This window comes from Falco punctatus (assembly GCF_963210335.1).
Source record: "Falco punctatus genome assembly, chromosome: 6".
In the NCBI taxonomy this organism is placed as follows: Eukaryota; Metazoa; Chordata; class Aves; order Falconiformes; family Falconidae; genus Falco; species Falco punctatus.
Window position 1 is genome coordinate 66,120,492 of NC_137585.1, and position 27,787 is coordinate 66,148,278.

The 27,787-nt window shown below is 41.4% G+C and overlaps 1 protein-coding gene across 10 annotated transcripts in view; it reads left to right on the forward strand.

Moving 5' to 3' along the window:
* The window catches only part of CELF2 (CUGBP Elav-like family member 2), a 376,863-nt gene that overhangs the window by 151,763 nt on the left and 197,313 nt on the right, over window positions 1-27,787 (forward strand). Inside the window, exon 1 of one of the 10 annotated variants that reach the window (XM_080392052.1) lies at window positions 21,725-21,929. The exons of 8 other annotated variants lie outside the window; for them this stretch is intronic. Coding sequence is in view for 1 of the 2 variants with exons in the window: in XM_080392050.1 (XP_080248176.1) it covers window positions 23,234-23,271 (38 nt within the window). In the remaining variant the exon portion in view is untranslated. Of the gene's footprint in view, window positions 1-21,724; window positions 21,930-22,955; window positions 23,272-27,787 lie in introns of those variants that run through there. One more of the 10 variants, XM_080392050.1, reaches the window with a different exon arrangement.

Consider the following 27,787-nt stretch of genomic DNA (forward strand, 5'->3'; position numbering starts at 1 on the left):
ACTCAAACCTGCAACATATGAGGGGTGTTCTTAACAATCTTTTCCTCTTTACCCTTAAGTCTTAGTTACACATTCAGAAAAGTTTCTTTCCTTTGCTTGAAACTTTGTATAGCAAACTGCATGAGAAAGCAGTTCAAGATTGGTTTGGGGTTTTTTTTGGTCAAAGTTGGCTTAGCTTGGCTATTTTCAAAGCTAGAAAGCAAAGGGTTAAAAGGAGACTTTGTGTTTCTCTATTCCCAAACCAACATTTAAATTGAAACATAATTTTATAAACATTACATATGAATACCATTTCTTTTTACAGGATCTTTTACCTCTGGGACACGGGCTTGGATCAGGATTTTTTATTTTTTTTTCCTAGCAACAGCTGTTCAGTGCATGAAATGAGCTAGTGGATGTGGTCCAGTTTGTAGTGGGAAAGTGTCCATCTCAAAACCACCATCTCAGTTGGCACTGAGTAACATCCTTGTCTCAGCAAAACGGCCAGAAATTGAATGAGCATGAATAATGAACCCTTCGCAATTGTCCAGGTCAGGTTGACAGCAATTTTGCCTCTGTGTATTGATAAACTTGGCAAAGGTTCTGCATTTCGAAGCGTGCAGAGGCCCCTTCTTAATGACCAGTTCTTTAAAATAAAATGCACCGAGTTTAAAGTCGCTGCAGTTCCTACTGCTGATTAATATGGTGACGTAGTTTTGAGAACATTTTAATATAGAGAAGATCTACTTATTACCCTGAACAGTTTGCATTTTAAAATCACAACTAGAGGAACAATAAAAGGTGGTTTCATGTTGCAGTAATCCAGGATATGAGATTTAAATAGTATAGCTTGTCACATGACCTAAATTTTCAAATTTGGGTATCTAAAGTTAGACACGGAAAATCAGGCCAATTATTTTAGTCTTCCTACCCATTTTTTCAAGCACAGAAATATATTGTAAAGCCTCATATTCATTTGCTATAGAAGTAATGATGGTTTAGTTTTAACTTAGTGCTTTTTCTCTGAGGAGCTCTGAATGTTTTTATGAAGTATGTCAATGTCTTGGTAAAGAAAATTTGATATTGAAACACAGGTAAGTTGAATCTGTGTTCTCATCTGAATAGACAGCTTTCCTTTCAACTCAACCTGGAGCCTTTGGAGGTATTTGCAAGGAGGATTATCTTGCTTGGCTTCCTCCATAATCAGTGGAGAATGAGAGACTCCAGTTCTGAAATGTCCTGTTGGAGCCAAACTGTCCACTGGTGCTCTGCATCATCTGTCTGAGGAGCTTTTTGTCTGGTATCTATAGAGAGAATCCAGGGTAGTGGATTCCTATGCGTAAGTCCAGCTTTGTGAGTACCTTCTTTTGTGGGATAATGGTTGCCACCTGGAGGACTTCTGTCCTTTCAGGTCCTGCTTTTACTTATCCTAGGGAGATCCGTGGATCAAACTCTATAAAATGCCTGACTGGGGCTGAATAATCTTGGTGTTGTCAAGTATTTACACAGGAGTAAGCCCTTCCCTTTGGAGGGCCTGCTGGGACACTCTCGTGTTGCACAAAAATGAGACCAGGTTTTTCCATCAGGTTCATCTTTACGTAGTCTGTCTTGATTTGGGTTGAGTATAGGTGAAGAATGCCTTGTTAATTGGCTGGTCCCATATGACCCATTTGTCCAGTCTGTGCCCAAGAGCTGCTTTCAGCAGCTCCGTCCAAGTCAACTAGGAGGCAGGAGGCTCAGAGGAAGGAAAAGAAGCATCCAAATGCAATCTTCTCTCAGAAGCTCTTCATCAAATGCTGAAAGCGAGGATGGAGACTTAGGTTTGTGTAGTTTGGGAAACTTCCATTGCAAAATGTCAATCCTTTGTTGTTGTAGTTGGTTTTGTAGAAGTATGCCACCTTTCTGTCAGGAAATAGTCCTTTGCTCAGGAGTGGAAGTGGGTAAAAAAGCAATTGATCTAGATGAGCTAGCAAGCTGCCAAGCAGACCACTGTCTAGACTGACCCGATTTGAGTGAGAAACTTGATGAACCTCGGTGTCTTTATATCAACTGAGTTCCGTACCTGCCCAATTGTTTGGTGATATCCTCTGCAACAGTGGAAAGAACAGGAACTTTCCATCCCTCCTGCTCAAAACCATGAAGTTCAGGACTCACAAGGACAGTGCAGGACAAATCTGGTGTTTGAAATTAAATGTTTCCTGGCCTCTAAGAGATCATAGTAATTCTTACTTGTGTGTAAGTCTTATCCCATATAATCACTGTCCCCCCTTCTCAAGACTGACTGTCTTAGAACATCCAATTGATCTATAAATACCTTTTCTAACTTTGAGGTAAATATTGTTCTTATAAAGGAAGGCTATACATCCAGCTCTGCCCTTCCTTCTCTGGTGATTAGTAGAGTAATCTTACTGTTAATTAATGTGCTGTACAGCTCAAAGGCTGCTTTGGCAGTGTAAAAGCCGTGGAAGATGGTCTACAGACTGACCAGTTATAGTCAAGAGCTCAGCTCTGTCCTGAACTCCTTTTACTGAATAAATTTGCTTCTCATTTCAGACTGATTTGAGACCCCAGACTATGCAAGATCTTTAGAGAAAAGACCATTTCCTTGTACTATGTTTATACAAAACTTAATTCTGGGGACCCTGATCCATGAAAGATCTGAACAGCTCCTATGGTGCAAATAATCATTTGGGAAATAGAGGCTTAACCCCTCCAAAACCAAATGTATTTGCTGGTTGTTGAAAAGTGGAAGGAGAAAAAAAAAGTATACATAAAGTAATTGGTATTTGGTAGGCTGCGGAAAATGGACCAGTCTATTAGGAATTGTTGCTAACAGGCATCTAAGTTTCTTTCATCAAAATTACTGCAGTCAAAAAAAAACAAAAAAAGAAAAAACCAAAAACCCACCAAAAAAAACCAACCCACTTCACATTTGTGCTTAATTTCACCTCTGTTTATTCTCCTCTCTTGTTCCCTGAAGAATGTAGATGAGGTTTAAGTTAGTCTTAATAGTAATAGGTTTGGAATCTAGCACACTTTCACAAAATTAACTTTGCTTCTGTTGATCTGGGAATTAAAATGGTTCATTAATTTAGCAAGTCCTGGTTTGACAGCCAAATAATGCATTTTGTGACTTGTACTCTTAAGTCTAAAATTCTTAGCTGCAGTTCTCCCTGGATGTCTGTGACATTCAGGGCAGCTGGGAGATCTGCGTGGCCTGGGAAGGAGGACAATGTGCACGAACATAGATTTGTACCAGTACCACAATACCATTTGTACGAGCGGCTATGCTGTGTCCAAGTGTGTCTTTAAGCACCGTGTGAGTAGGTAACTATCAAGAATCCTCTTTCTCCCCTTCCTTTGCAACATATGCTTGTTGTTTCCTTTGTTTTTTTTTTTTTTTTTTTTTTTTTTTTCTCCTTTACCCCACTGCAACTCAACGTGAGCAAGGACGTTTTTGGTGAAGGGAAAAAGGCTTGGAGGCATGATGGATTGCCTGCGCTGTACACTGGTGCTGGGGGAAGGGAGCAAAAAAACCTGAACTTGTCTGTAGTAAGGGAAGAGATTTGTCATCTCTCTTCTTTGTACTGGGCACTCTGCGGTACCGTCTCCTGGGAAACCCAAGAGATGCCTGTACGTACTTCACTGTGGTATATTTGAGAATATTGGTGGCTATTCAGGGTATTCTCATGTTGCTAGTTCCAGCCATTCTGCGAATGCTCTTTATCCTATAGACTTTTACACTAAAACCACCCAGAAGCTACACAAACTGTAGTTCACGGTCATGTAACGGGCTTGCAGGCTGTACTATCACATGATACCCACCTGCAGAGAACTTGTTTGGTGCCGTTGGAGTTTTCCCCATCATGGAAAACAAACCTCTTCTTCACATCTGTTACAAACATATATAATGCCCCCAAATTTTATTTGTGTTGTGGTGCGTCTTGGGAATTACGCTTTCTTGGCTGTAAGACTGCAGACTCAAATTGCATGGTCACAACCCAGCCTGCAAAACACAAGTCCGAAAAGACCCCAGGATCCTCAAGGCTCCATAACACTAATCATAAAGCACTGAAATAGAAAACAAGTTGAAATGGTTTTGGTTTATTGGTGTCTAAGAATGTTTTTTTCCCCTTTAGTGTCGCCTCAGAGTGGTGCAGTCCAGCAGTTTTACAGCGAAATAATATAAAAGCAGGTACAGGTTCCCCAGGATGAGGCATTGCTGGATTCCAGGCGATAAAGGTAGAGAGGTTCAGCCAGCCCAGTAATCTCACTGGATGATTACCCCTCAGTGTATTGTAGCATGCTAAACCCCAGCATATTAGATTCAGATTAATTTGAGCTTTGGTGTTTTTTGCAAACACTATGATTTATGTTGTATTGGTGCCTACTTAAATGTCATGTAAAGATGATTGTAAAATTCTGTTTGTGTGCCCTGCTGAAAAAGCAGGGGGGTTTACCCATGCTAGAGGAGTGAAATTTTTTTAGTTTCTTTTTTTCTGTTGTAATTATCATAAGTAAAGATGAGTCTGTAGATTCTGTAGCTGAAGCTAATTGTGTTTGGCTTAGGAAAGGATGTGGAGTGAAAGGCAAGGTATGTTTTCAAGACATAGCAGTGTGACGCTCCCCACCTCCTCCCCGCATTGCTTTGTAACATCAGTTATGTTAGAGGTAGCTCTTCTTTAATATGGTTCAGATAGCAAAATTCAATATTTCTGCCTGTTTTGGGAGGGGTGGGGGAAGAGTTAATTTTGTTCTTCTGTTGTCTAGGAAACAGTGGTTGTACTTACTTCGCTTTTGAAAATAGACAGTGAATTCCACATTCAGGGAGCAATGAATAAGATAAAAAGCCCCAGATTAGAAGCTTGAATTAGACACCCTTTGAGAGAGCAAAGATAAGTTCAGGTGCGATGGAAACTTTTTGGTTGCACTGAAGTGAATAGGAGTGGGGCTGAAATCCGTTTTTAAAGAAAGTGCTCAGGGCTTTAAGGCTCTGGCTGTGTTGGCACTGATTGAGCAAAGCGTTTAACTAAGTGCCTAATTTTAATGATATAGGGCTCTATGAGTCCACAGCTAAGTTTGAGGACACATGGGTTGGTACCAATTCTACAGGTTGGTACCATTCCTACAGTTTGTACATTAAGTACTTTTTCTCCCACCACTTGGAGAATTTAACCCTGTGCATATAGTGCTAAAAACGAACAGAAAGAGACACCATCTATTGCATTTTGGGTACCTTTGCTGAAAACAAGATATCCATCCAATTTAAGGCTGTAAATACTAAAACTGGAGACAGAGTTAATGGCTGGGAACAGCCGAACAGGAAACAGGATTAAAAAAAAGAAAAAAGAAAAGAAAAAAAAAAAAAAAGCCCTGACAGTTGACATGATGGGCAGTAAACGACAAGTGCATTTCAGTGCAAGCTTAAAACGATTATACTTGGAAGAAGGATCTAAAATATACAGCAAGGGCTGTATGCAACACTAAACATTCAACTGGAAATGTAGGTTATGTACTTGGTACTAATTCATGTCCCAGTGAACAGAAAAAAATATCTTCAATTCAGATGGGACTTGAGCTGTAGATTTTTCTGAATAAAAAGCTCTGGATAATTCTTTTCTTATGTATTATTAATAGTTCTATTACATTAAATCTAGGTGCTCAGAATGATCCTCAAGAGGTGTTTCTCCCTCCCCCTCCCTCTCTCTGTCTCTCTGTTGTTCCCAGTTGAAGTCTGGAGTGACTGTGCTCCTGGGTAGGTGAATCTGGGCTGGGAGAATAGGCACGCAGATGCATATAAAGAGAGAGACACAATTTGCAGGACTGATTTCTTGCAAGCGATTCAGCAGATGTGTTTTCAGGAGGGATTTCGGTGTAGTCAAGGAGGTGCTGCCCTCCAAAAGGAACAGTTTGAAAAACTGCAGAGTCCTGGGAAAGAAATACTAAAACAAATGAGAGGGAAAGGGGAGGGAGCGATTAAAAAAAGGGAACATGTTGGGAGTTGTGAAGCAGAAAGATCCTGGCAGGGAGTGAGGAACGGCTGTTCTGGATGTGTTTGAGGGCGCGAAAAAGAGCAGTGTCAGAGACAGGCAGATAGTAAATCTCCTCTCAGGGTTTGTGATTACTATGTCATGATTAAAAAAAACACAGATACACTCAAACCAAGACAATAAAAAAGTCATGTGGAAAATCCTCCTGGCTCTTCTTTTGTGTTACTGATCCAAGCAGTCCCTTGTGAAAGCGGTCAGTATTACTATACAAATATGCATGCCATGCTCCTGACTAGTAAATTCCAGCCCCCCTTGAGGGGAGCTTTGAGAGAGGTTTTGGAAATATAAATGTAAAATCCTAAAACTGAAAAGGAATACAAAAAATGGAAAATGCTCAAGAGGATTTTTGATGGCTTTGCAGACTGGAAGTAGGATGCGAACTCCCGGGTTGGAAGACGTTTCTGAAATGGCAATTAAAATTATATGTGATGGGGGTTTGACAGTCTACATGTTTTCGAATTATCCAGCCATAGCTTGGAGTGGGGTGGGTAAGGTGCAGCACTTAGTTGGATGTCCTCCTGTGGTAGTCGTTAGTCACCTTTTCTCTTCCTGTAGAGCAGAGCCAGCCCTAATGACAGTGGATATAACGATGCCTTCAGGGATGCTTAAGGAGTAACACAGCTCCTGTAGCAAGGTGTAGCCTGATTCCCTTCATCTCTTCTCTTTCACCAGTGTGTGCAGGAGTCGAGGACATGCCTCAGAGGGGTTGTCAGCCCCCCTCATCACCCGTACTCCCCCATGAACATTCCAGAGCTGATAGACAATTAGTGGTGGCTGCCTGCGCATGGCCATGAGCGGAAAGGGAGCTCCAGCTCCACTGCCTCGCCCAGGGCCGGCACTTGCTTGGCCTCTGCTGTGGAGAGCTGAGAAATGGGAGTCACCGCTCAGCCCCAGCTGTGCATTTCACTAGAAAGGGTTACCTAGCCAGTCCTCTGCCAGAGGCACCCATGGCTCCTGAGGAGCTTTCCAGTGCTGCTTTTGCCTCATCTCTCCATGACGTCAACTTCCTTGGGCTGCTGCAGCCTTATGTAACTGCCCCAGCTCTCCCAGCAGCCTTTTTTTTTTTTTTTGGAAAAGTTGCTGATTCACCCTGCACACAGGTGCTGCAGCATGGCTTCAGTTGTAGCTCTCAGGTCAGGCAGCACCAAACCTCTTGCCTGAGCAGGGCTGGAGAGAAGTAAAGACAGGGGATAAAGCTGGAGCTGGAGGGAGTTCATGATGCAGCATGTATGTTTCTACCACTCCCTTGGAGATGTTTGCACGGAAAAGGCAAGACAAACCTGATGGATAGTTGTGTTCGCAAGAGGGTGGAATGCAAAGCAGATTGTACTGACACTTAACAGACCCAGGGTTGTGTCCATGCTGCTGTCAGAGGTATACCTCCATCAGGCTTTAATCCTGGCTGCCAAGGGTCATGCTAACCAAAAGGACACGATGGCAGAGACCGCAGGGTGAACCACCCATGGGCTGGGCGCTCGCAGAGCGGTGCATGATGCTGAATACTGGTATTGGCACCTCTTTGCTATCGCAGTTGATAACGTGGTGGTTATCGGCAGGACTCAGCATACCATTGGTGTGCCTTGCCCAGCCACAAGGCCATCCCCCTGGCAGTGGCATCAGCATTTGCCCCGCACAGTGCTTGGTTGTGGTACAGAGGTGGTTTTCTACCTGTGGATCCCTGACTCGCAGTGGCCCATAGATGACAGATCAGATTTTCTTGAAAGAGTTAAAATAGGAAATACCAGCCCTGGCTCAAGTAGCCAACTGGGAAATCCAAGGCTGTAATCTTGGGTTCTTTTGTGCCCCTCGGCAGAGGAGAAGGGGTACCCCAGGGGTGTCCATCTCTCCCTGAGCCCCAGGTGTGTGGCAGACTAAACAGATGGCCTTGGAGGGCCAGTTTCTGTCCATTACTGAGAGAAGGAGCCAACGGTGTGACCCTACAGAGCCTCAGCCATCAGGACTTTGTGTATCTGAGGAGGGACAGGGTGATGTGTGGAGAGATCTAGGGACATGAGGAAAGGGAGGTGTTTTAAAAATGGGGCAGTTTTAATGAATATTTTTCAAAGCAAACCAAAACTGAAGTCCCAGAATAAGGCAGTCTACAAAGATGCCAGACTTCAAAAGCTAAACAGGAGGAGATACGTGGTTTTCAGCATACAGAATGCAATATAGAAAACCGATTCTTTGGAAGACTTTTAAAGTTTCAGAAATCAGAGTCAAGAAAGAAAGGGAAGAAGAAAAGAAAAGGTGAGTTGAGAAGGAGCAAAGAGGGGTTTCAGTGTTTTCTTTGTTGTTTCAGTTTTGGGTTTTTTTGCTGCTTGTCAAAGCCTCCTGCAGGAACTCTCCATCAGTTGGCTCTAAGAAACTGTCCCAAGGAGTGCCTCCACTCAGAGGGATTAGCTGCTTATTGTGAATGTGCTAATTTCTGCTAATAGTTCTGAAAATGTATTTTCTTTCTTTGCTGATAGAGACTGTATTAGCCAATAAAAATAATTAAATTTATATTATCTTGATGTAATTGGTGATTATGCCCTCTAGGTGGGAAAAAATGCTTTCAGATGAGCAAAGCCTATATTCTCTGTTCAAATGATTAAACTTCTTTAATTTCCACAGAAGTGGACTGCGGGGAGAGTGGTATCCCCCAAGCCTTCACAGAGAGGGCATTAGCAGCCATTTCCTAAAGTAATTTATAGTATAGTTCACTGTATTATGCCAACTCTAACAAACTCTCCTCCTTTACTGCTAGCATGGCTGTAATTCTGGTTACTCTACTGGGAAATTGGCTCTTGGAAAGCTAAGTGATTTATAAATTTTTAAGAAGTGATGCATACAGCTATACTAAAGGAAAATGGGCTCTCGCAGCCTGCGCACCTGCTGTCTGGGAGGGGAGAGGGTTTCTTGCAGGATTCCTCTGCCAAATTGGAAAACACTGACAATCTTTACGGTAGCTTGTTTTAACTTAGTGTTGGTGAAAGGTCATTGCCCCTGGAACCTAAAGCCCTTTGTTTACCCTAAAACGGTTAAAGGAAAGATAAGGATTTTGCAGCAGTGCTTAGTCTTGGATCATAAACATGAATTTCCCAAATACTGTCTCCTTTGCTGTCTACGTGAGCGTGCTGTTTTTTGCGAAACCATGCTGGCTGCTAGTTAGGTCAAACTTGTGAGTTCCTTCTCCTTGCATCTATCCCCAACAGGCTTTCAGTGTGGAAAACGAAGCCTTTCTAGGAAACAATCTGTGAACAGCCTCTTTGCTTCCAGCTGGGACTTATGGGCAGTGGAAGAGAAAGTGTGGTGCAGGAGGGCTGGGAGGCAGGGAATCCGTAAAGAAGTCCTCCTGGGTGAATTGCATCCATTTATCCATATCCAAATAACAAGTCCATAGTAACTTGACATTTGATTTCTGGAAGAGCACAGTTATATGTGAAATTCTGGAATTGCCTCCAAAAAACTTCATCTATGGATACCCATGACAAACATACGCTTCAAAATGTGCTTTAAAAGAACTTCCTACTAATCCATTTACCCTTAGTCCTCACCAAGGCCCAGGTCAGAAGTTGCATGGTGTTTTCTCTCCCCTGACACCAATGGCACCTGGCACCGTAGAGAGATGGAGAAGCTGCTCGCTGCCCTGCTTCCCTTGTTAGTGTCTCCTTGTTGCTAGAGAAACGCAAAACCTTGGACTGGGATTCTGGCAGAATAAAAGCCTTTCAATTCATATTTGATCACATCTAAAGGAGGGGGAAGGAGGGATCTTGTAAAAACCCTGCTCATCCACTAGAGAGCATATAGGCAGTGCTTCTCCTTGGAGAAAATAAAAATGTCAAGCTCTTATTATACACAATAATGCACTGCAGTTCAAATGTTTACTATTGTTCTACCCGTCACGGTTGCATGTGGAGAAAAGAGTGTGTGAAAAATGGAAGAAAGCTTTGCAAATATGTAACTTTCTTGTTCAAAAGCCTCTTACCTCCTTGTTAGTGTTTAATAACTTCTTGTTCTTAAAAAGCGTTCCATTGTCCCCATGGAAATAGTAAATTGTTTACAAAGTTATTGAGAAATCCAGGGGTGGACTCGATAAGGTGCAGAGCAAGGGCATTTGATGACATATAGAGGATTCAAGTGTTTCATTTCTAGCTGACGTGGTTGGCAAGAAGCTTCTGCAAACAAACTGATGTGAGGCTGCTCGTTCCGCAGACAATCAATGTGAGAAGCTGGCGCAGGGAAGATGATATTCTTTGAAGTCTAATGATATTAATGTTGACTCTTAAATATTTCATAGCTGTTATTCTTTTGTAGTGATTATTTAGTGCTTGAGTTACGGAGCACACTTTTTTCCCCCTAATCTGATTTCCATTTTTCCCCTCTAAACTGCCTCCTGTGTGTATACAATACATGTGTGTAACTTCAAATTTAAACCATAGGGATTTGCGTGCATTAAATGAATGGTGGTTGACCCCACTAATTAATTAAACTACACACCACCCCCCTCTCCTGGCTGTCAAATTTACTTTTCCTGAAGGCAACGCTAGTTTGTTAATACAGTGCATGTCAAAGGCAGTTTCTTCTAGTGGAATAAGCCACTGACTTTCTCTGCTGCCCTAGTTAACCTTATTCCCTCCATCTGTAGGTTACAGATCATTCAAGTTACACTTGTAACCTGCTGTGAGAGCTAGGCATGAAAAATAGTATATAAACCCCAGGTAACTCTCATGATATGTATCTTTTCCTCTGGTTTCTTTGTGCTTGTCTTACTTTGTGGGCGCTCAAATCCTTCATAGTGAATTTGCTGGTTCATAGAGAAGCAACATGGGTTTGGTGCAGCACAGATGTAGATTCATTACATGGTCTTTCCCGGTGTATTTTTATTTTTTATGTGCCACAAATCTGACTTAGTAGTTGACAAAGCATTTGTGTAGTACTTGGACACTGGATGGATTTTCACTGAGAATAATGGACAATTTGGTCAGGATTTTGTTTGCCGTCAGCACCAAGCAAAACTTTCTTTTCGTTTGCCTTTTGCAAGTGATCAATGGATCCACTTACATTATAACCTGGAGTTAGGAGCAGAATTGTATGTTAATATCTCTCATTGCAATAAAATGACTGTTAAAGTCCATTACTTTTCTGGGGAAAAAATGGGATGTATTTAATTTTAAGTGCCTCAGTTGTGTACTAGTGCATATATAAATCCTGATGAATGAAATCAAGCAATTAGGATTAGAAATGAGTAACACAAGGCGTCTAGTCATTTTGGCGAGTTTGCATTTTGATTCTGATTGATTTTTCTAATATTTGCTAAGTGCATATGTATCAGTAAAGGCTTTGTATCCATATGCTGTATTTTTAAAATGCCGTCATGTTGACTTCTGGGATCTAGATCTGTTATTTGACAGCATATTATGATTTAATTTCAGTTATCTGAAAAACTGCACCATTAAAATAGCTGACACAGAATTTAAGCGCGTCTGTTCATTGTTCTGTTTTTCAAGGTTTTTGAAAATTACACTTGATGCCTAACACTGCAGAGTCAGTTTACATTTCAGGCAAGGTTATTTTTCCTCTTTGAATGTCAGCAAGTATTTGTGTGCATGTATGCAAGTGTGACATGAAAATATGAAGCTGTTTGCCTTACAGTTCTGTTTTTGCTTTTTAATTGATATTTGGATGATATAAAGCAAGCAACTGCCTTCTGACAATAAAGTGGACCAACTTTCCCAGCTGGATGTCATATTTTACAACGTCTGAAACCAGAGAAACTGTGAATTATGTAAACTGCTAAATAGGATTCTGGGTGTAACTTACTACCCTGCTGGCTGGAGGATACTGCTTGTTACTTGTGCTTTCTGAAGCAACAGTATTTCTGGCTGCTTCTCAGAAGCGCTAGGCTTAGTTATTGGTGGGGGAAAAAAAAATAACTGAAGGAGTGAGCGCAGTACTTATGATTTCCTATGGTGAAGGAGTGGGAGGTTTTGGAAGGCTGGAAGTGAGCAGCATGGAGTACGACTTCTGAACAATTGACTACCCTGCCTCGCCTGTGTCCATTCTGCTGCCTCCAGGTAGAGACTGGGGTGAGCTAGATGGCGTGGTGGCTCCTGACCAGGAACAGATGCTGCTGTCTGGGTCAGTTGAGATTAAGTGTTCAGTGGGCCACTTTGGGGTGGTGGTTTTGTTTTCTATTCAGTGTTACCTCACCACAGAATGTTTTATTTGCTTCTCAGTTGTGTCCCTTTGTGTTTTGCGCCTGTCTTCGTTGATTTAAGTGAATCACATCATTTATTTTCACTTATAGTTGTTGGAATGCCTCTTTCCTGACATCATGCATTTGCTTTACTACATAAACCTAATGCAGAATCACTGAAATTTTATCCTTAATATAAAACTTGCTACTTTATTTTTTCAGTTTTCAACTTTGCTGCTTTTTACACTGCTTCTGCTCTTCTTGCTTAGGGTCCCTGGGTTTGCTGTTGGACCATGTTTATCAGACACCACAAGTGTAGTAGGTGCTCTGTGGACACAGCCAAACTTTTTTCGGTAGCATTCAAGTTGTGTCAGGAGGTGTAAGGTTGTATGTGTTGCTTTGGTTTTAGGAGGAAATACACTTTGGAAGGACCGGATTTGGTGTAGAGCTTTGCTCTTGTGCTAAAATGGATGTTGCTCCATGATGCATTAGACTGGGCTTGTACAAAAAGTTGCTGCTCAGAGCAGATAACTGGAGTCATAGTAGGTGTGAGATTAGTATTTGTGGAAGGTATGCATGCCAGAAAAACGTTCATGTCCATACGTTGTTGGTTTATTTTTTAATTATGAGGCAATACTAGCTGCTGGCATGAGCTAGGTTTCTTAATCAAAGGCACCTTATGATTCAGGGCCACTTCTTGAATGACGAGTAGTCCAAGAAGACTGTGAAGAGAGAGGAGACATAATGTTGAATTTATCAAGCCTGCTGTTTGGATTTTAATGGCTTGGTGGTTTGGGTATTTTTGTTTGTTTGTTTTTGTTGGGTTTTTTTAATTGTTTTTTACCCCCTCCAAAAGGCCTGATATATGAGGCTTAAGGAAACATCTTGAGCAAATCCCCCACAGCTGCTTCTCCTTTTCACCTTGTGCTCAGTCACAGCCCAGGCTACAGGCAAAACTGTGGTAACAGGCAGCAGGATCAGGCCCTGAGGCCAGGATCCTCTCTGGTCCTGGAGATAGAGGGACACTCCAGGGGACTTGCTGAGTTTCCATCTGCGGGCAGAGGCAGCTCATCTTGTCTGTCTCTTCATTAACTGAAAAGGGCAGAAGCTGGTGAATGATACTTCAAATATTAAAGTTTTGAAATAAATATTGAGTTTTAATACACTTTCATGTTTCTCTTCTCCCGCCATTATTACTTTATTTCGTAACCTTTAGGTTTGCTTGTGTGTGTGTGTGTGTTCGTCCCATCTTTTTTGAGTGTCAAAGCTGTGGTGTGCAGTGATGTACAATATGCTGTGCCTTCTTCAAACCTTCCCAGCATTTCTTTCTAGGACATGGTTTCCTTTCTTTCTAGGACATTATTCAGGGTGAAGAAAGTACAGGGAGTGGCAGCAGCGTGGCTGGGAGAGGCAGCCTTGCTCTTGCCTTGACCTCAGTGAACAGCAAGCCTCCTCTTTCCTAAAGAGCTGGCCAGAGACTTTCTTGCTCTTGCAGCTAGCAAAAGGCACACTTTTTTCAAAATCCCACCAAAAGAACAGGAAAATACCAAAAACTAGAAAACTCCTTCATTATCTCCTCTTTTGAAACCTTCCCCGCTTGTTGGCAGATGAAGAAAAGATGTGGTACGTGCCTTTGGAAAGTTTAAGGTTTCAACTTAAACCTAAGTTGGGTGAAACCTTGTTCAAACTATGTCGCATCAGCTTATTGAGTAGGTCTGTTGGGTACAATACATGGGGTGCTGCTCTTTCCCGTAACCTGAAGGTTTCAGGGACAAAAAGGAGAGTCCTATTGCAGCAGTGAATCATGACAGTCTCATGCTGCTGCATGCCATGACCTTCACGCAGGCAGCTCTGTTACAGCCCGGAGACAGCGCCCCACGGCACAGGTGTTTGCAACCCTGGGCATGTGCCTTCTGCTGTATTTGTTCCCATTTTGAGCTTTAAGGTCTGCAGAGCTGGGCAAAAATGACAAGAGAAGATCAGTTTATACTGGTGTACGAGGAACGTCTTGCAGAACCTCTGCAAAATGATAAATTTTACATCAAAACTTTGGGAAGCCTAAAACTTGTTAACAGCTCATCCTTCTCTAACCTTCCCTGAAATGCTTTATTTTTATGTACATTCCATCTTTTTTTCCTGTTAATACAGCTATCTCCAATAACAGTTCTATGATTTTTCACTCCCGCGTGGTCCTAAACCTCAATTTAATATAGGAGCCTTTAGACAATATGGCAATATGTAAAGTCCTTGAAAATTCAGAGATTTAAAAATTGGTGTTGAAACTGAGGTTCATCTGTCAGTATTCAGGCAATAGTGCAGCAGTTATTGCCCAGGAATTCCTATTAAACAATGCAAAACTATTAGCCTTAGCAAGAAGTATTAAAAATGTAACAAAATTGAATTTTCAGTTGCTTTCATGTTTTTAGTTTTTAGATTCAACCTACAGTATGAATGTAAAACTTCCTGCCTGCCTAGGTCTCATCATTTAAAACTTTTCTTTTTGTAAATGTGATAATGTGTTTTTACTTACTCATTTCACTCTAAGATCATAGGCTTAAAAAAAAAAAGTAGCAACAATTGGCAGACTCAAGAGAAAAGTGAGTTTTATAGGTGTTGTGTATTTCTTTCATATGTGTAAGCACTTTAATGAAGAAATGTGATGTTTCCCCTTTTTTTGTTAACTGTCAAATGTCTTGGGCTGAAAATTGGAAAATTTTAGAGACTTCAGTACTCTGGATTCAAGTTCTGCTTTTAAATGTTTAAGGTAGGATTTTTTCTTTTTTAATATCAACTTACTAATTGCCAATAGGTTCCCAATCCCAAATATCCCTCTATTGTAAGTTTTTGTGAATCTTTTCCTTTCACTGTAGTTGATCTTTGTGTTGTGTATGTTTGTCAGTTAAGGGGGAAAAATTACCAATATAATTCTCTACAAACTCTAGTAATATCTCTGCCCTTCATGAAATAACACAGAGAGCTTAAAAACATTGCCTATCATCTTTAAAGGTGACATAATTTTTTAATTTTCATACAGCAGGTAAGCAGCACTGAGTCTTGTCTCAGGCCCTTTTTAAATATCTGGTTTTGGTACATGGTTCCACTGCTGGCCTTGATAGGATATTCGATAATCTCATTTTTTACTAGATTTTTTTTTTTTTTTTGTCTCGCAGTCCTCATGCAACCTCCTGCTTGCAGTATGAATTTTAAATCCAAGTGATTTTTTCCTTATTTCCAGCATTTGTTCTGCACCAAAATTCAGCCTTTTCAGCTTTTCCAAATTTCTTCTCACCTGTGTTCTGCAGTGAGTTCAGTCCCACTTTTCTGTATTAGTTAACCTTTTGCCCTATAAATATTCGTTGATGGAAATTTTTCTCAGTTGGCTTAGGTTTGTGATGGTTGGCGAGTCGAGGCTGATAACAAAACCCCGCTGCCAGTGTGCCGAGGAAAGCATTAAACCACAGCTGTATTCCTTAGTGCTCCTGTCTTTACCTGCCCTTATCGCATACCATTACACTTGATTTATCCAATGTAACGTGATCCTTATACAAAGCCCAGCTTGGCTGTCATAAGATCTTCCATTTTCCTGCCTGCCTTTATCTCTTTTCCAACTGCATTTTCCCTCATTCAACAAATAGCTCTGATGCAAAACTTTCAGAGTAAAAGGAGCCAGGACTAAATTTGGGCAACTTGGATTTGGATGGGACTCAGAGGGGTGAATGTGGTGGGTTTTTTTTCCTTTTTTCTGTTTTTTGATCCCTTGCCCTTTCAGCCTCTTGTTTTCTCATTTCTTTTATGTGATATTAACAATCTTGGTTATCTCAGTATTGGAGAAAGTCAGCAGTGAGATGCACCGCTGTGTGGCATATCCATTTGTCTGTGTGTTTTCTTGATCCACATACAAGTGCCTTGGGAACCCAGCTGTAGCCACCTCAGGCTGTTTTTTTGGGGGGATGCAGAGGGCAATTTTGCATTTCCGTGAAGCTAAATACTTAAAAGTTAGACAAAGTAGCCTGGGCAAAATATAACAATAATTTCATACTAAGTCTCACTAGGACACCTTCCTCTTCAGGCTTTGACATAAAAAAGCTCTTATTGCTAATCTTTGTGTTGGATCAAGCTTACACTGAGTTCAGCAAAGAAATTTTTTCTTCCTATCTCCCTGCAAATTAAAACAGTCAAAGGTGTTAGATAAAAGCAAGTTGCAAAACTGGAAGGTGCTGCTAAGTTCAGGTCATTAAAAATAATATCATACCTTTAGAAGTCTTTAAATTGATTGAAAAATGCAACGTTTCTCTGAAATAGCAGAACCTAAAAACCTAACCAGAACAGATTCCTCTGTCTTGAGAATCATAAACCTCAAGGATACTAGTTTCACTTTTTGTTGTTGTTGTTGTTGTTTGTAGCCACATGGACTGAAAATTTACCTTGTCCATTTTTTTAAAGTGAAACCCGAGGATCCCCTGTAAATCAAACAAGTTGTGTTCTTTCAGTTTTGATTTTGATTTGTACTGTTTTTTTCGGATGCATCAAAAACATAACTTGCAGTCAGAATGTGAATGTCCTTGTCAACATTTCAGTAAGCAGAGGTCAGACTGGAACATGAGAACAGAACTTACATATTCATAATTGCATAAATTGTCCCAAAAGAAGGTCTTTTATTATACACTGTCCATTTGCATGCTTAGTAGTTTAGTGGGTACTGTGAAGATGTCAGCTGCTGCTTTACTGATGTATTTTATTTTGCGTAAGCCTACATACTTTTTCAGACAAGAGTATTAGTGTAATCTCTTTCTGCGTGATAGGGATGTGGGTTCAAGTAGGGACGTGGGTTCAGTGCCTAAAAGAAGGGATGGTAGCATTGTGTATCTGTTATAAAGGATGAAATCCCTGAAATATTCCATTCATCTATGCAGATAAACTGAATAGAGTTCAAGCAGTCCTCAAAACGCTGATGCAACCTTACTGTATGATCTGTAAGTCTATGAGCACCTGTCTCAAAAAAAACCCCAAAACCAAAAAAAACCAACCCCCAAACCAAAACAACCCCAAACCACAAAAACCTAAAAAAAACCAACTAAAACTGGCAGAAAAGAGAAAGTTAGTAAGTATGAGAAGAGATTTGGAGGTATTTTAAAAGGTGAGGTGACTGTAAGCAGTCACTGTACTGAAGGTAAGGCAGTACTTTAACAGTATGGGGGAGGGAGATAGGGCAGGCAAACCATGTGAATGCTAATGTAAGCCTGACTGAAAACTGGTGTGTGTTCCATGGACAGCTTTAAGGTTTTGGGGAAAGAGCCATATAATGAATCAAAAAGAAGAAAAGTATAATGAAGCAAAAAGAAAAAAAAAAACCCAACAGTATAACGGAAAAAAAAAAAAGAAGAAAAAAAGACTGTCATCAGTGAAGTCCACAGATGCAGCCACCTGAGGATGAAGAAAATCAGGTGTGATCCACTATTGCTTTTGGTCCAGTACTTAGTGAGGTCTTTGTTACTGCTGACTGTGCTACAGGAACGTTTGAGGCTCTAATCTGCTCCGTACTGCCCTGAGCGCAGCGGTACAAATGCTGTATCATGTTCAGCAAAGCTAACCCTGCCTTCCGTTGGGATGGTGGCAATGGTGAATCTGGCCAGCAACTGAGAAAGGTGGCAGAGTTGCAGGGAAGACAAAATGCCAGGGGTGGTACGAGTCCCCACTTGATTACTAGTGAAAGCAAAGCCTGCCACTGGGTTTCCCCCCCTTTTTTTAGTAAGATGTGGTTTAGCAAAATTGCCGCCACGTGCCTGCAGAGGTGATGAGCCCCAGCTGCACCACAGGGCTTGCAGGCACCCAAGCTACACGGAGCATGGTACCATCAGCGCAGCAGATGTTATGCCATAGCTCGGGGGTGTGGGGGGGAGGGAAATCAATCCAAGAGGCAGCATGTAACTGCTGAGAAACACAGGGTCTCCCCAAGCCCCTGTGCGGGTCAAATGCAAATGCACTCGTAGGAAACAAGAGGCGAGTCAGAAACGGAGAGAGGGCTGTGTTCGAGCCTTGTGCCAGCTTCACCCTCGGGAAGCTCAGAAATTCGGACCTGCCGCCCTGCGATGGTGCCTCTTTCCCCCTCAAGTGCAACCTCTTGCCAAAGGGGTTTTAACGTATTTTTATGAATGCCTTGAATTGCAGCCAGGTAATTACCTTCCGGAAATTTTTACCTTGCTAAATGTTAATCTATAGAAAGTGAGTGAGGAAGGGTGGGTGGGGGGAAACAAGCTACAAATTTATTAGCATGATAAACAACCATCTCAATTTAGAAGCCTTATGAAGGAAGCTCTAGGTGTGATCTTTGGCGAAATGCTCCAATTCTGTAAGTGCTAATCCTAGGAGGATATTTTTCCTCTGGTGGATATGCACGATGGCCACATACAGGACCCAATACATTGAATTTTATTCCTGAACTACCTGCAATTAGCTTTGAGCAGCATTGGCCTGTTGCAACAGTGCTGAGTGTCAGATCTGTGCTTGTGACTTTCCAGGAATCAAAAAATAACATCTCTGCTGAAGACACTGTTCACTCAACCTTGATTTCAGACTTACTTTTATTTTTTCAATTCTGTTAATTTATTTCCTGCATTCCATTAAAAATAAGATTTGTAGGTCAAGGAGCATTAAAATTATTAACACCACCCCCCCCCACCCCCCACCCCCCATCCTAAAAACAATAGCAACAGACTTTCTGCTTTTGCTGATTGTGCATTTTACCAAAGATTTATATTTTTCACATCTGTTGACTTCCCATTATAGTTTTCATCTTGCATATAAAATGGATACAGCAGCAAGATAAACATTCTCCCAATGGCTGGAGTAGGGGAGCTTAGTAATAGCTCTGATTCCCCTCCCCCCCAAAAAACCAACCCAAAACCCTCACCTAAAACAGCCTTTATTTTTTATGATGTCACAACTAGTAGAGAGTTTGACATTATCATATTAACTGCTAATGTATAAATGCAACACTAATATACTAGAATTAAAATGCTGTATAATGACCTTCCCTTGGTTCAGCCATTAAAAATACATTAATAGTCTTTCTTGCAAATTGGACCTGATGCAATTTATTCATCAATAACTGGTTTGTGGTGGTTTGTTTGTTTTGGGTTTATTTGGTGGGGTTTTTTTTGTTTGTTTTTTCTGGGTTTGGTTTTTTTGGTTTTTTTTTTTTTTTTGAATGGATATCTCTGTTTATTTTCTGGAAAATTATTCTGAGTCTGTCTTTTGCAAAGTAAAAGCTGTCAACAGTTCGGGTGCACTTATATATAGCCTTTATCTTCTATAGAAGAGCAGTAGCCAGAACAAGGAGCTCAGTTCTAACCTGTGTTCAACTAGAGGCATGGGCTAGCTTTACCCACTATGGTGTGGTTCAACATGCTCATTTGTAAAGTGAGCGTAATGCCCATCTCACATACATATTGAGACTTAATAAACAGGTGTTTGCAACTGCTTTCACATCCTGCTAAGAATCACACTATGTGAGTGCAAAGCATTTGTTGCTGGGAGATGAGAACAATGTTGGAGCGAAAGCTTTATTGCAAGGGGGGAGAGGGGTTTTGCGGTTTTGTTTTGTTGTTGTTTTGTTTTTTTTTTTTCTTTTTTAAGGTACTTTGGTACCTTTTTAAATCTTCCTGTTTTGAAGTAGGTGGGGCACAAGGTGGCAAAAGCTCTCTCCGCTACATCATAGGTGCTACTTCCAGCATCCCCCTTGCACATCCTGCCCACATCAAGGCTTTCAGGCTTTAAAAAACAAGCTTGGAGTCGAACAAAAAGACTGCTAGAACAGCAATAGGCATGTCGAAGCACACTTGAAGATAACAGCTGTCAGGACACAGGAGATGAAAATGCAACCAAGTACACAGGCTACAGGAAAACTTGGCCTTGGGCATTTTGCTTTCACTTCAGTAGCCTTAACCCTTTACATGCCAGAAACCAGTTTTAAAGTTGGGGGAATACAAAGGAGGAGAAAATCCTTTGTGAGTTGTTTCTGAAAATTGAAAATACACAAGTAACTAGTAAATAGCTTCTGGGTCACTGTTATAAAGTACAGGCAGTGCTGCACTCAGGCAGCTTGGCTTTTATCTGATTGTGAGCCACGTGTTTCGTCATACAGGAGCTACTGCCAACCCAATTTTAATCAGTTGCAATTTTGTTTTTATGGCTAAATTAGAATAGCTGGGATTGAACAGGAAGTGAAAAGAAATGTCTGATCAGAAGCATTTCTATAAAGCAATAACTCTCTCACTTTAGTGTCATCAAGCATCTCCAATCTGATACTCTTCATTTTACCCGAATATTACCAGGGCTATAACTTTAATGTATTTTTGTATCAGCCTCCTGATTGCAAAGTTAAATAAACGGTTCATAAACCATATGGAAAATTACCCCCGAAGACCTTGCTCTCTAAGATATGTCAGTACAAGTACGAGTCAGGAGATTGGCAACAACGAATGGAAACTTTTGGTTCTGTTGTCTGAAATCCACCTTGATGTGGGAGCAAGCAAAAATACTCCTTCCTGATGACTGTTCAGGGGCCGATGTGGAGAGCTGGCAGTGTCAGCTGCTGCGAGTAAGCGGACACGTATTTGGCATGTGCCTCAGCAAAGCCCAGTACAGCTCCCAGACAGGCTGGGGTACGTTAGCGGGACAGCACTGGATTGGTGGCTACACTCTGATCCGTGACCCCACAGAGCCTCTCTCCACTGAGTCTGTTGCTCCTGCACTTTCCACCTATATTCAATCCAGTTAAAACAAAACCAGCTACACACAAGCTTCTGCTAGCATCTGTTTCCATGCCTGTTGTCTGAAACAAAGCCCAATTACCACAGCCCCCTTCCTTGATATTTTGACTCACCCAGTTGTCTACGGCCTTGATATCTAAAGCATAAATGCCAAGGCTGAAACGTGCACTCAGTTAGAAGATGACTCTCGACTGACCTACATAACAGTTCATTCATGAGATAATGTGACCTGGAGTCATGGAGATAGAAGTCAGTTGATTGAGCTGGGTTGGCTGTGTACACTGCAAACTCTCCAGTGATTGAGGAATCATCTAAAATTAGGCGTACGCTGTACGTTGCTGAGAGCCTTTCAGATCCGACTCTCTTTTGGTAATATTTCTTTTATGAGATGGGTGTAAAATTTGTCACATTGTAATCCTTTAATGCTTAACTTTATTAGCATGAAGTACTTAGGTATCAAATAAAATGAGCAGTTAAGTGATTTATATTTCAGGTCTGCTCGCAGTTCAGGGCGTAGGTAGCCAGCCTCCCATGAAGTGGCGAGAGCGTGCATGGTATTTACCACTTCCTTTGGAGAGCTACAAAATGGTGCTTTTTGAAGACGAACCTAGTTGTGCGTGTAAATCCCAGCTGACTACTACTGTGCCGCCAGTTAATATGTATATTTATATTAAGGGTTATTGTGCGTTTGTAGTGAACTGCCGGGTATTTTGCCTAGCTTTTGCCTCCTTGATTAGTGAACTCACAGCTTCGGCTGCGGAGGGGGGGAAGTAAAGCAGTGAGCGAATGGTTTAAGTGTAACGATTAAGCTACACTTTTCTTATTACTAAGCCACAAAGGAAGCCCAGATAAAGGTTGTAGGTCAAAAAGAAACCTTCAGGAGCATGCTCGTGAAGTGAGGCGGTTCAAGAGAGGCTGCAGCTGTCACTTCCAGATCTAAGGGGCTGTGAGGTATTTCAATGATTTTCTTATCCTGTCTCCTCTTAAAGATTCATTAAGAGAATAATGTGAAAATATCTTGTGTTCTCTAGGGTGCATGTTCCTCTTTTTTTTAAATTTTATTTTATTTTTCCCATCCTCTGTGAGCGCAGTAGGAGAAGCCCTCTGTCGCATCGAGCCCTCGGTTCCTCTCAGATGGAGCCGCTTCAGTACGGAGGGACGCATGCCGTGAGGAGGAAGGGGGGACATTTTGTACGGGGAGGCAGCCCGCTCTTCAAAACAAATCTGGGGCACAGCACCACCGTTTTTAAGGCTTTCTCCTTTATCAGGTGCACCTCGTGTTTTTTACACCTGTGTTTAAAAAGCAGGTTGCATGCTACCTCCTCCTGTCCTTTCGGTGCCTGCCTTTGGTGTTTAGCTCTGTGCTGACACAGATGTGATCCTCTGTCGGGGAGGGTAAAGATTAATCAAAAAGCATAGGAGCTTGCTGTTGACTATCCAGGAGAGGCCTTTGTGAGTTTCTTTGTTTTGGAGTTTTTTTACTTTGCAGTGTATAAGAAAGAATAAGGAAGTAATGGCCTGGAACAAGAGTAAAAAGGCATTTAATTTAAACTTTCACTTTGTACCTTCCGCAGTTTCGTACGATCTGTTCTGTTAGTGCTGGGTACGTGTGGTTTGGCTCAGAGTGCAGAAACTGTTGGGCAGGTTGGCCGAGGAGAGAAAACTTCCATTTTTTGTGGAAGGTTTTTTTGGTGTAGATAGACCACTCCGGCTGGGAGCTGAGGCTGAAATTGCACAGGGCCCAATTAGTGCCTGCTGGCTTTTCTGTTTGCTCTTGATTGGTTGCAGAGCCACAGGTTTAATTAAGCAGAAATGGGAATGTAGAGTTAATGTTCATTATAACTAAAATCGAAACAGCTGTTTACCTTGCCGAAGCCTTGTGTGTTAACGTCCATAAATCTCACCCCGAGGAGAGCTCGAAGGAACTATCCCCTGTAAAACACTCCTTTTCTGATACCATGTTATATCATTTTACATACTCATTTTCGCAACATTTCCTAATCATATTAATTAACACATTAGGGTATAATTCTTATTGTCTGCAGAAATTACTTCAATTAAAACTATTAACATATTATCGTGATTGTTATATTATTACAACTGGCTTTGTTACTAACTCAATAACTACTCTAGCAAACCCAAATGTTTGAAATTAGCATAAAATTGTTGTGGCTGCACTTTTCCTCTTAACTGGTGTATCAGGTCTCACTGTAGACTTCCTGAATGTTTTCTGTGTCTGTGCTGGGGTTGCTACAATGAGAAAAGATGCAAGGGGCCATGGCTGTCCTACAAGGTGAGGCTCGAAAGAGTTTGTCTTGATTAGCTACTGCCGTGCCTAACAGGAGTGTGACCGCTGTGCGGGAACATATGGAAAGAGTAAATGCTGCAGAGGAGGACAAGACAGTAAGGGATATAAATTGGCCATATTCACGCTAAAAAATTAGTTTGGGTTTTTTTGGGGTTTGTTTTTTTTTCCCCTCCTTGGTCAGACTGAGGTTTTGGCCTGGCTTTCTTGGCGGAGGGGTGAAGGCAAGAGGCTAGCTTTAATATTGGACATTGCCTGTAAGAAGATTTTGAGTGTAACAAAATGAAGTATGCCCTCTGTGTAAAAGGCAAACATTTATTGTGAGTGTAATTGAAATCTCAATGTTCTAATCAAGGAATTAGTATTATTCCAGATGTACTTATGAAGTAGAAAGAATGCTTTTACAGAGGGGGGGTGTGGGTGAAGCTTCAATAATAATACATTTCAGATGGATAGGCATACATTTCTGAGTATCTGCCCCTATCTGTGGTGTTCTGCTCACCCATACTCCATGGGTCGTGAGGCTCTAGGCTTTTAATTTTTGGAGCTGGGCAGTGGTTATGGAAGTTGTTGGATACCAAGGGCTTCCCTGGGAGGGGTATGTTGATAGTGGGGGTTTCTTCTTCCTCTTTGCCATGAGAAGCATGATGCTGATATTGATAATTTCTTCACCCTCACTCTGAGCTCTGCTTCTGGCTATTTTTGTGGGTTTTTATGTTTTCTAAAATGCTTTTACACCTTGCTCTTTCTTCATTGGATTGCAACACCACATTAACCCTGAATTCAGTATGTATGCAATTTCTTACACATGTTGGATACTTTTTCTTTCTTATCCCTAAAACCACAGATTTGCATTTCTTTAGTCAGCTACAGGTGCATTTTTATCACGCTGGGGTCTTAAGTGTCCCTCTGTGCCTTGTCTGATACTGGCTCTTGCCTCCGCTCCTCTGCGCTGCACTGTGTGTCGCCTCTTCTGAGGCCGCTGCTATGAAACCATGTCTGTGTTCCCCTGCACTCTGTCATTATCCGAGCATCATAAATATTTCATCCTACACAGAGTAACTACTTGTTACTACTGTCTGTATAAAAATTATGCTTAAACCACATCATTATGTGAAGATAAGCAAAGTAAAACAAATTAGACAATAGTTACCTGGTCATTAGGAAAATTGCTGCTGCAGCTAAAGCAGATAAAATGAAACTGGGCTGGGCAAGATGAGTATAGGCAAGCCTGCCATGCTTGGGTCCCGAGGCTGTGCAGGCTCAGCACAAAATCTGTGGCCTGTTACTGGCACCAGCAACGCTGTGTTTACTGGGCTACAGGACTTGAATGTGATGAATGAGATCATTATTTGGGTTTACCCAGCTTGGCTGGGGACCAGGCTTGGTGGCATGGGATGTCCTTTCTGGCCCTGGGTTCTGAGCAACACCTTAAACTGTTAAAATAGAAAGGGAATACACCGTGACAGAGCAGATGTATATTGGTGTACTGTTAGCAGGCAAGCTGAATGGAAGGCAAGAAAGTTGATCTAACTGAAGTAGGTAACTGCTGTCATTATTCTACGACATATGTATTCTATTCATTTGCATGATATTACTGTGAAAAAGCTGTTATCCTGCTTCACAGATAGATGGTATTTATTTATAGTTGCCCTAGAATGCCTCTATAGTGGATGGAAGGACCTTTCTACCTCTGTTTTAGTCCACCTGAAGTCTGAATTGCCCTCCAAAATGATTATTTCTCTTCATGGACTAAATGGGAAATCCTGCACACATAGATTTAATAAATCTGAGCAAAAGAGATTAGAGATTTGTCTGCAGCAGATGCGTTTCAGAGGCTGTGCTTTCACAGCTGTTACTAGTAACTAGCTTAACTTAAATTTATTTCATATATGGTCTATATAGGTGACTGCCATAGTTTTGATTGTACTGTTATTATACCCCAAATCAGACATGTCCACAGGAAGCCTATGGCTGGGCGTGGAATTAAATTCTCATTTTTTAGATGAGAAGATAATGCTCTAATCAGTTCTTATCCATGTAATATGGTCAGTGGCACTACTCAATTCTTTTCAGTTTGGCTACCACTCCAAACTGCTAAACCATCTGCTGGTGGCAGACAAAAAGATGACAATATAACAGATTACTAGAAAAAGTTCAGATGCCTAACATCTGCTCTCCACCAAGCTGGAGCATCTTCCTGTATTGATGTTCTGTCATATCTTGACACAGTAAGAGAAGATGTCTGGTCTGAAGTCTTTGCAAATTCAAATCGTTTGCAGCTGGACCAGGCATCCACATCTAACATTGTGAGTTTTAGGCCTAAATAAGGACTAACAATAGAGAAAGGGAGAAGACGAAGGCAGGAGGACAAATGGTTTCTTAAAATACCTTAAGAAGTTCCTGGCCCAGATGAAGGCCTGCATCCACTCATTCTTCATTATGATTGATGAAGAAATGCCTAATGATGACAAGCAGAATTTTGCAAGACAGAAATAGAAACTGCTACCTCTTCAGAGCCACATGACTCTGTGTCCCGGAATTATGTTCTGCATAATGTTTTAATCAAATAACAGTTTGCTTAGTAGTATGGACCACGTTGGTTAGTGCAAACAGAATGTAAACGTATTCTAGATAAGATTATGCAGCTCTGAAGGTGCTGGTAGGCAGACACTGATCTGAAAATATACACATAATATTTACTTAAAACGTTCCTGGAGCCTCCTTTGGTGTTATTAGTCTGTCATGAAAATCTGCAAACACACACTTATCAAAAACTCACTGCAAAACATTAGGCAGTTAGTGAAATCAAATATAGAGGGGTGGATGCTGTAGCAGAGCACAGTTAATGGTTGAGCTGTGACTTAACTTACACCCAAGTGCAAACATAATTAAATTAGAAAAAAGTCCTGAACCATACGTAGGAGGTGTAGCCTGCTTGGAATGCAAAGATGAACCTGGATCCCATCCTACTGCTTCAACCTCCTGAAGTAAAACTGTAGGAGACAGAAGTCCAGAGCTGGATCCAGGTTAAAAGGTGGAAACCAGCCTACTTGTTGCCACAATGTTCTGCTCGTTATTGTGATGCAAACATGCACAAAATGATGTGATCCAAGAGGAAAGACTTCTGGAATGCAGGGCTCATGGAGGTTGCTTGTATGACACTGATTTGGGTTTTTTTCCTTACATTAACTGAACAACCGAAGTTGATTTCTAGATTTCATTTCTAACTTTGTTCGAGTTGAAAAATCTCCTCTTAAGACACGGTTTCTCTTAGCATAATAATTTGTTTCTTCTTTGCCCTTCATTTCTCTCATGTACATGGCCCTGGCAGTTCATTATAATGTGAACAGGTGAGGGAGGAGCACTCAGAGCAGATCCCTCCATAGCAGATCTCCCATGATTTTAAGCTGGCTCAATGAAATTCCATTTGATCTGAATTTATCTTAAGCAGAAGAATAATCCTGGTAAATAAATATGAAATAATATCATGTAGTTCTAATTACTAAAAAAATGCAAACATAATGATAAAGAGTCCAAATACGTAAATATTCCAGTAGCCATCACTATGTAGTAAGCCAACTGGATTTGGTCCTGGAGGGTATCTTCCAGACTGTATGAGTCCTATTCTGCCACAGATCTCTCATCCATCTCTCTGTGAAAATCTATTCTTACAAGTCTAGAATTAAAAAATATTTCTCCCTGTTTTTTCCCTATTAACAGTAGCGTTCATTGTTTACTCAGCTGCTTCTCCTTGCCACTTGCTGATTCCTGATCAGACCGTAGGACTGCTGGTGTGTGTTCCCCAGGGCCGGCAAGTTTTTCCTGAGCTACTCCTAGCAGAAGCAGTAAGCAAGCTATTTTTTAGCTTAGGTGATTTGGCAAGCACCAGCTCTGACATGGTGACAGCTGAAATAAGGAGCTGGTAGGCTAGGAACAGGAACCTGAGCAACAGAGAGCATCACAGTGATGGTTAAACTGAGATTCCTGCCATCGATGTGCCTGGATGTCTGTCTAGGAACAGGCACTCAGGTTGATGTCATACTGTAGCAGCCTGGAGAAGTCCTGAGGGGTTACTCAGATGAGCTAGTGTGTTTTGTGCTGCTTTAGAAAAGGTGGGAGAGTAAAAGTCTGTGTGTCTGCATGTGTCCCTGACTGACATGTTTAACATGCAGAAAACAGAATTAAACCTGTAGCTGTCACTGTCTCACCCCAGCGCAGTGACCAGCTGTGACTGATTGCTTACAACAGGCTGTTTTCCTTTTTAAAGGTATGATTTATAGCATTCTTTTGTAGAGAAAGATGCGACCCTGGTGTATTTGGCTGGATAGCAATGTCAGTATGTTCGTCTACTACAGGGTAGAGGTGATGTTTCTAATCAAACTGGGGCTGAATGGACTTTCCAAGAGGAGCGAGGTGAGGTTTCTAAACAACTTAAAGGATTTGGTTCAGAGCAGTCATTAATCCAGTATTAAAAAGTGACTGTGAATGCTATTACTTTCTG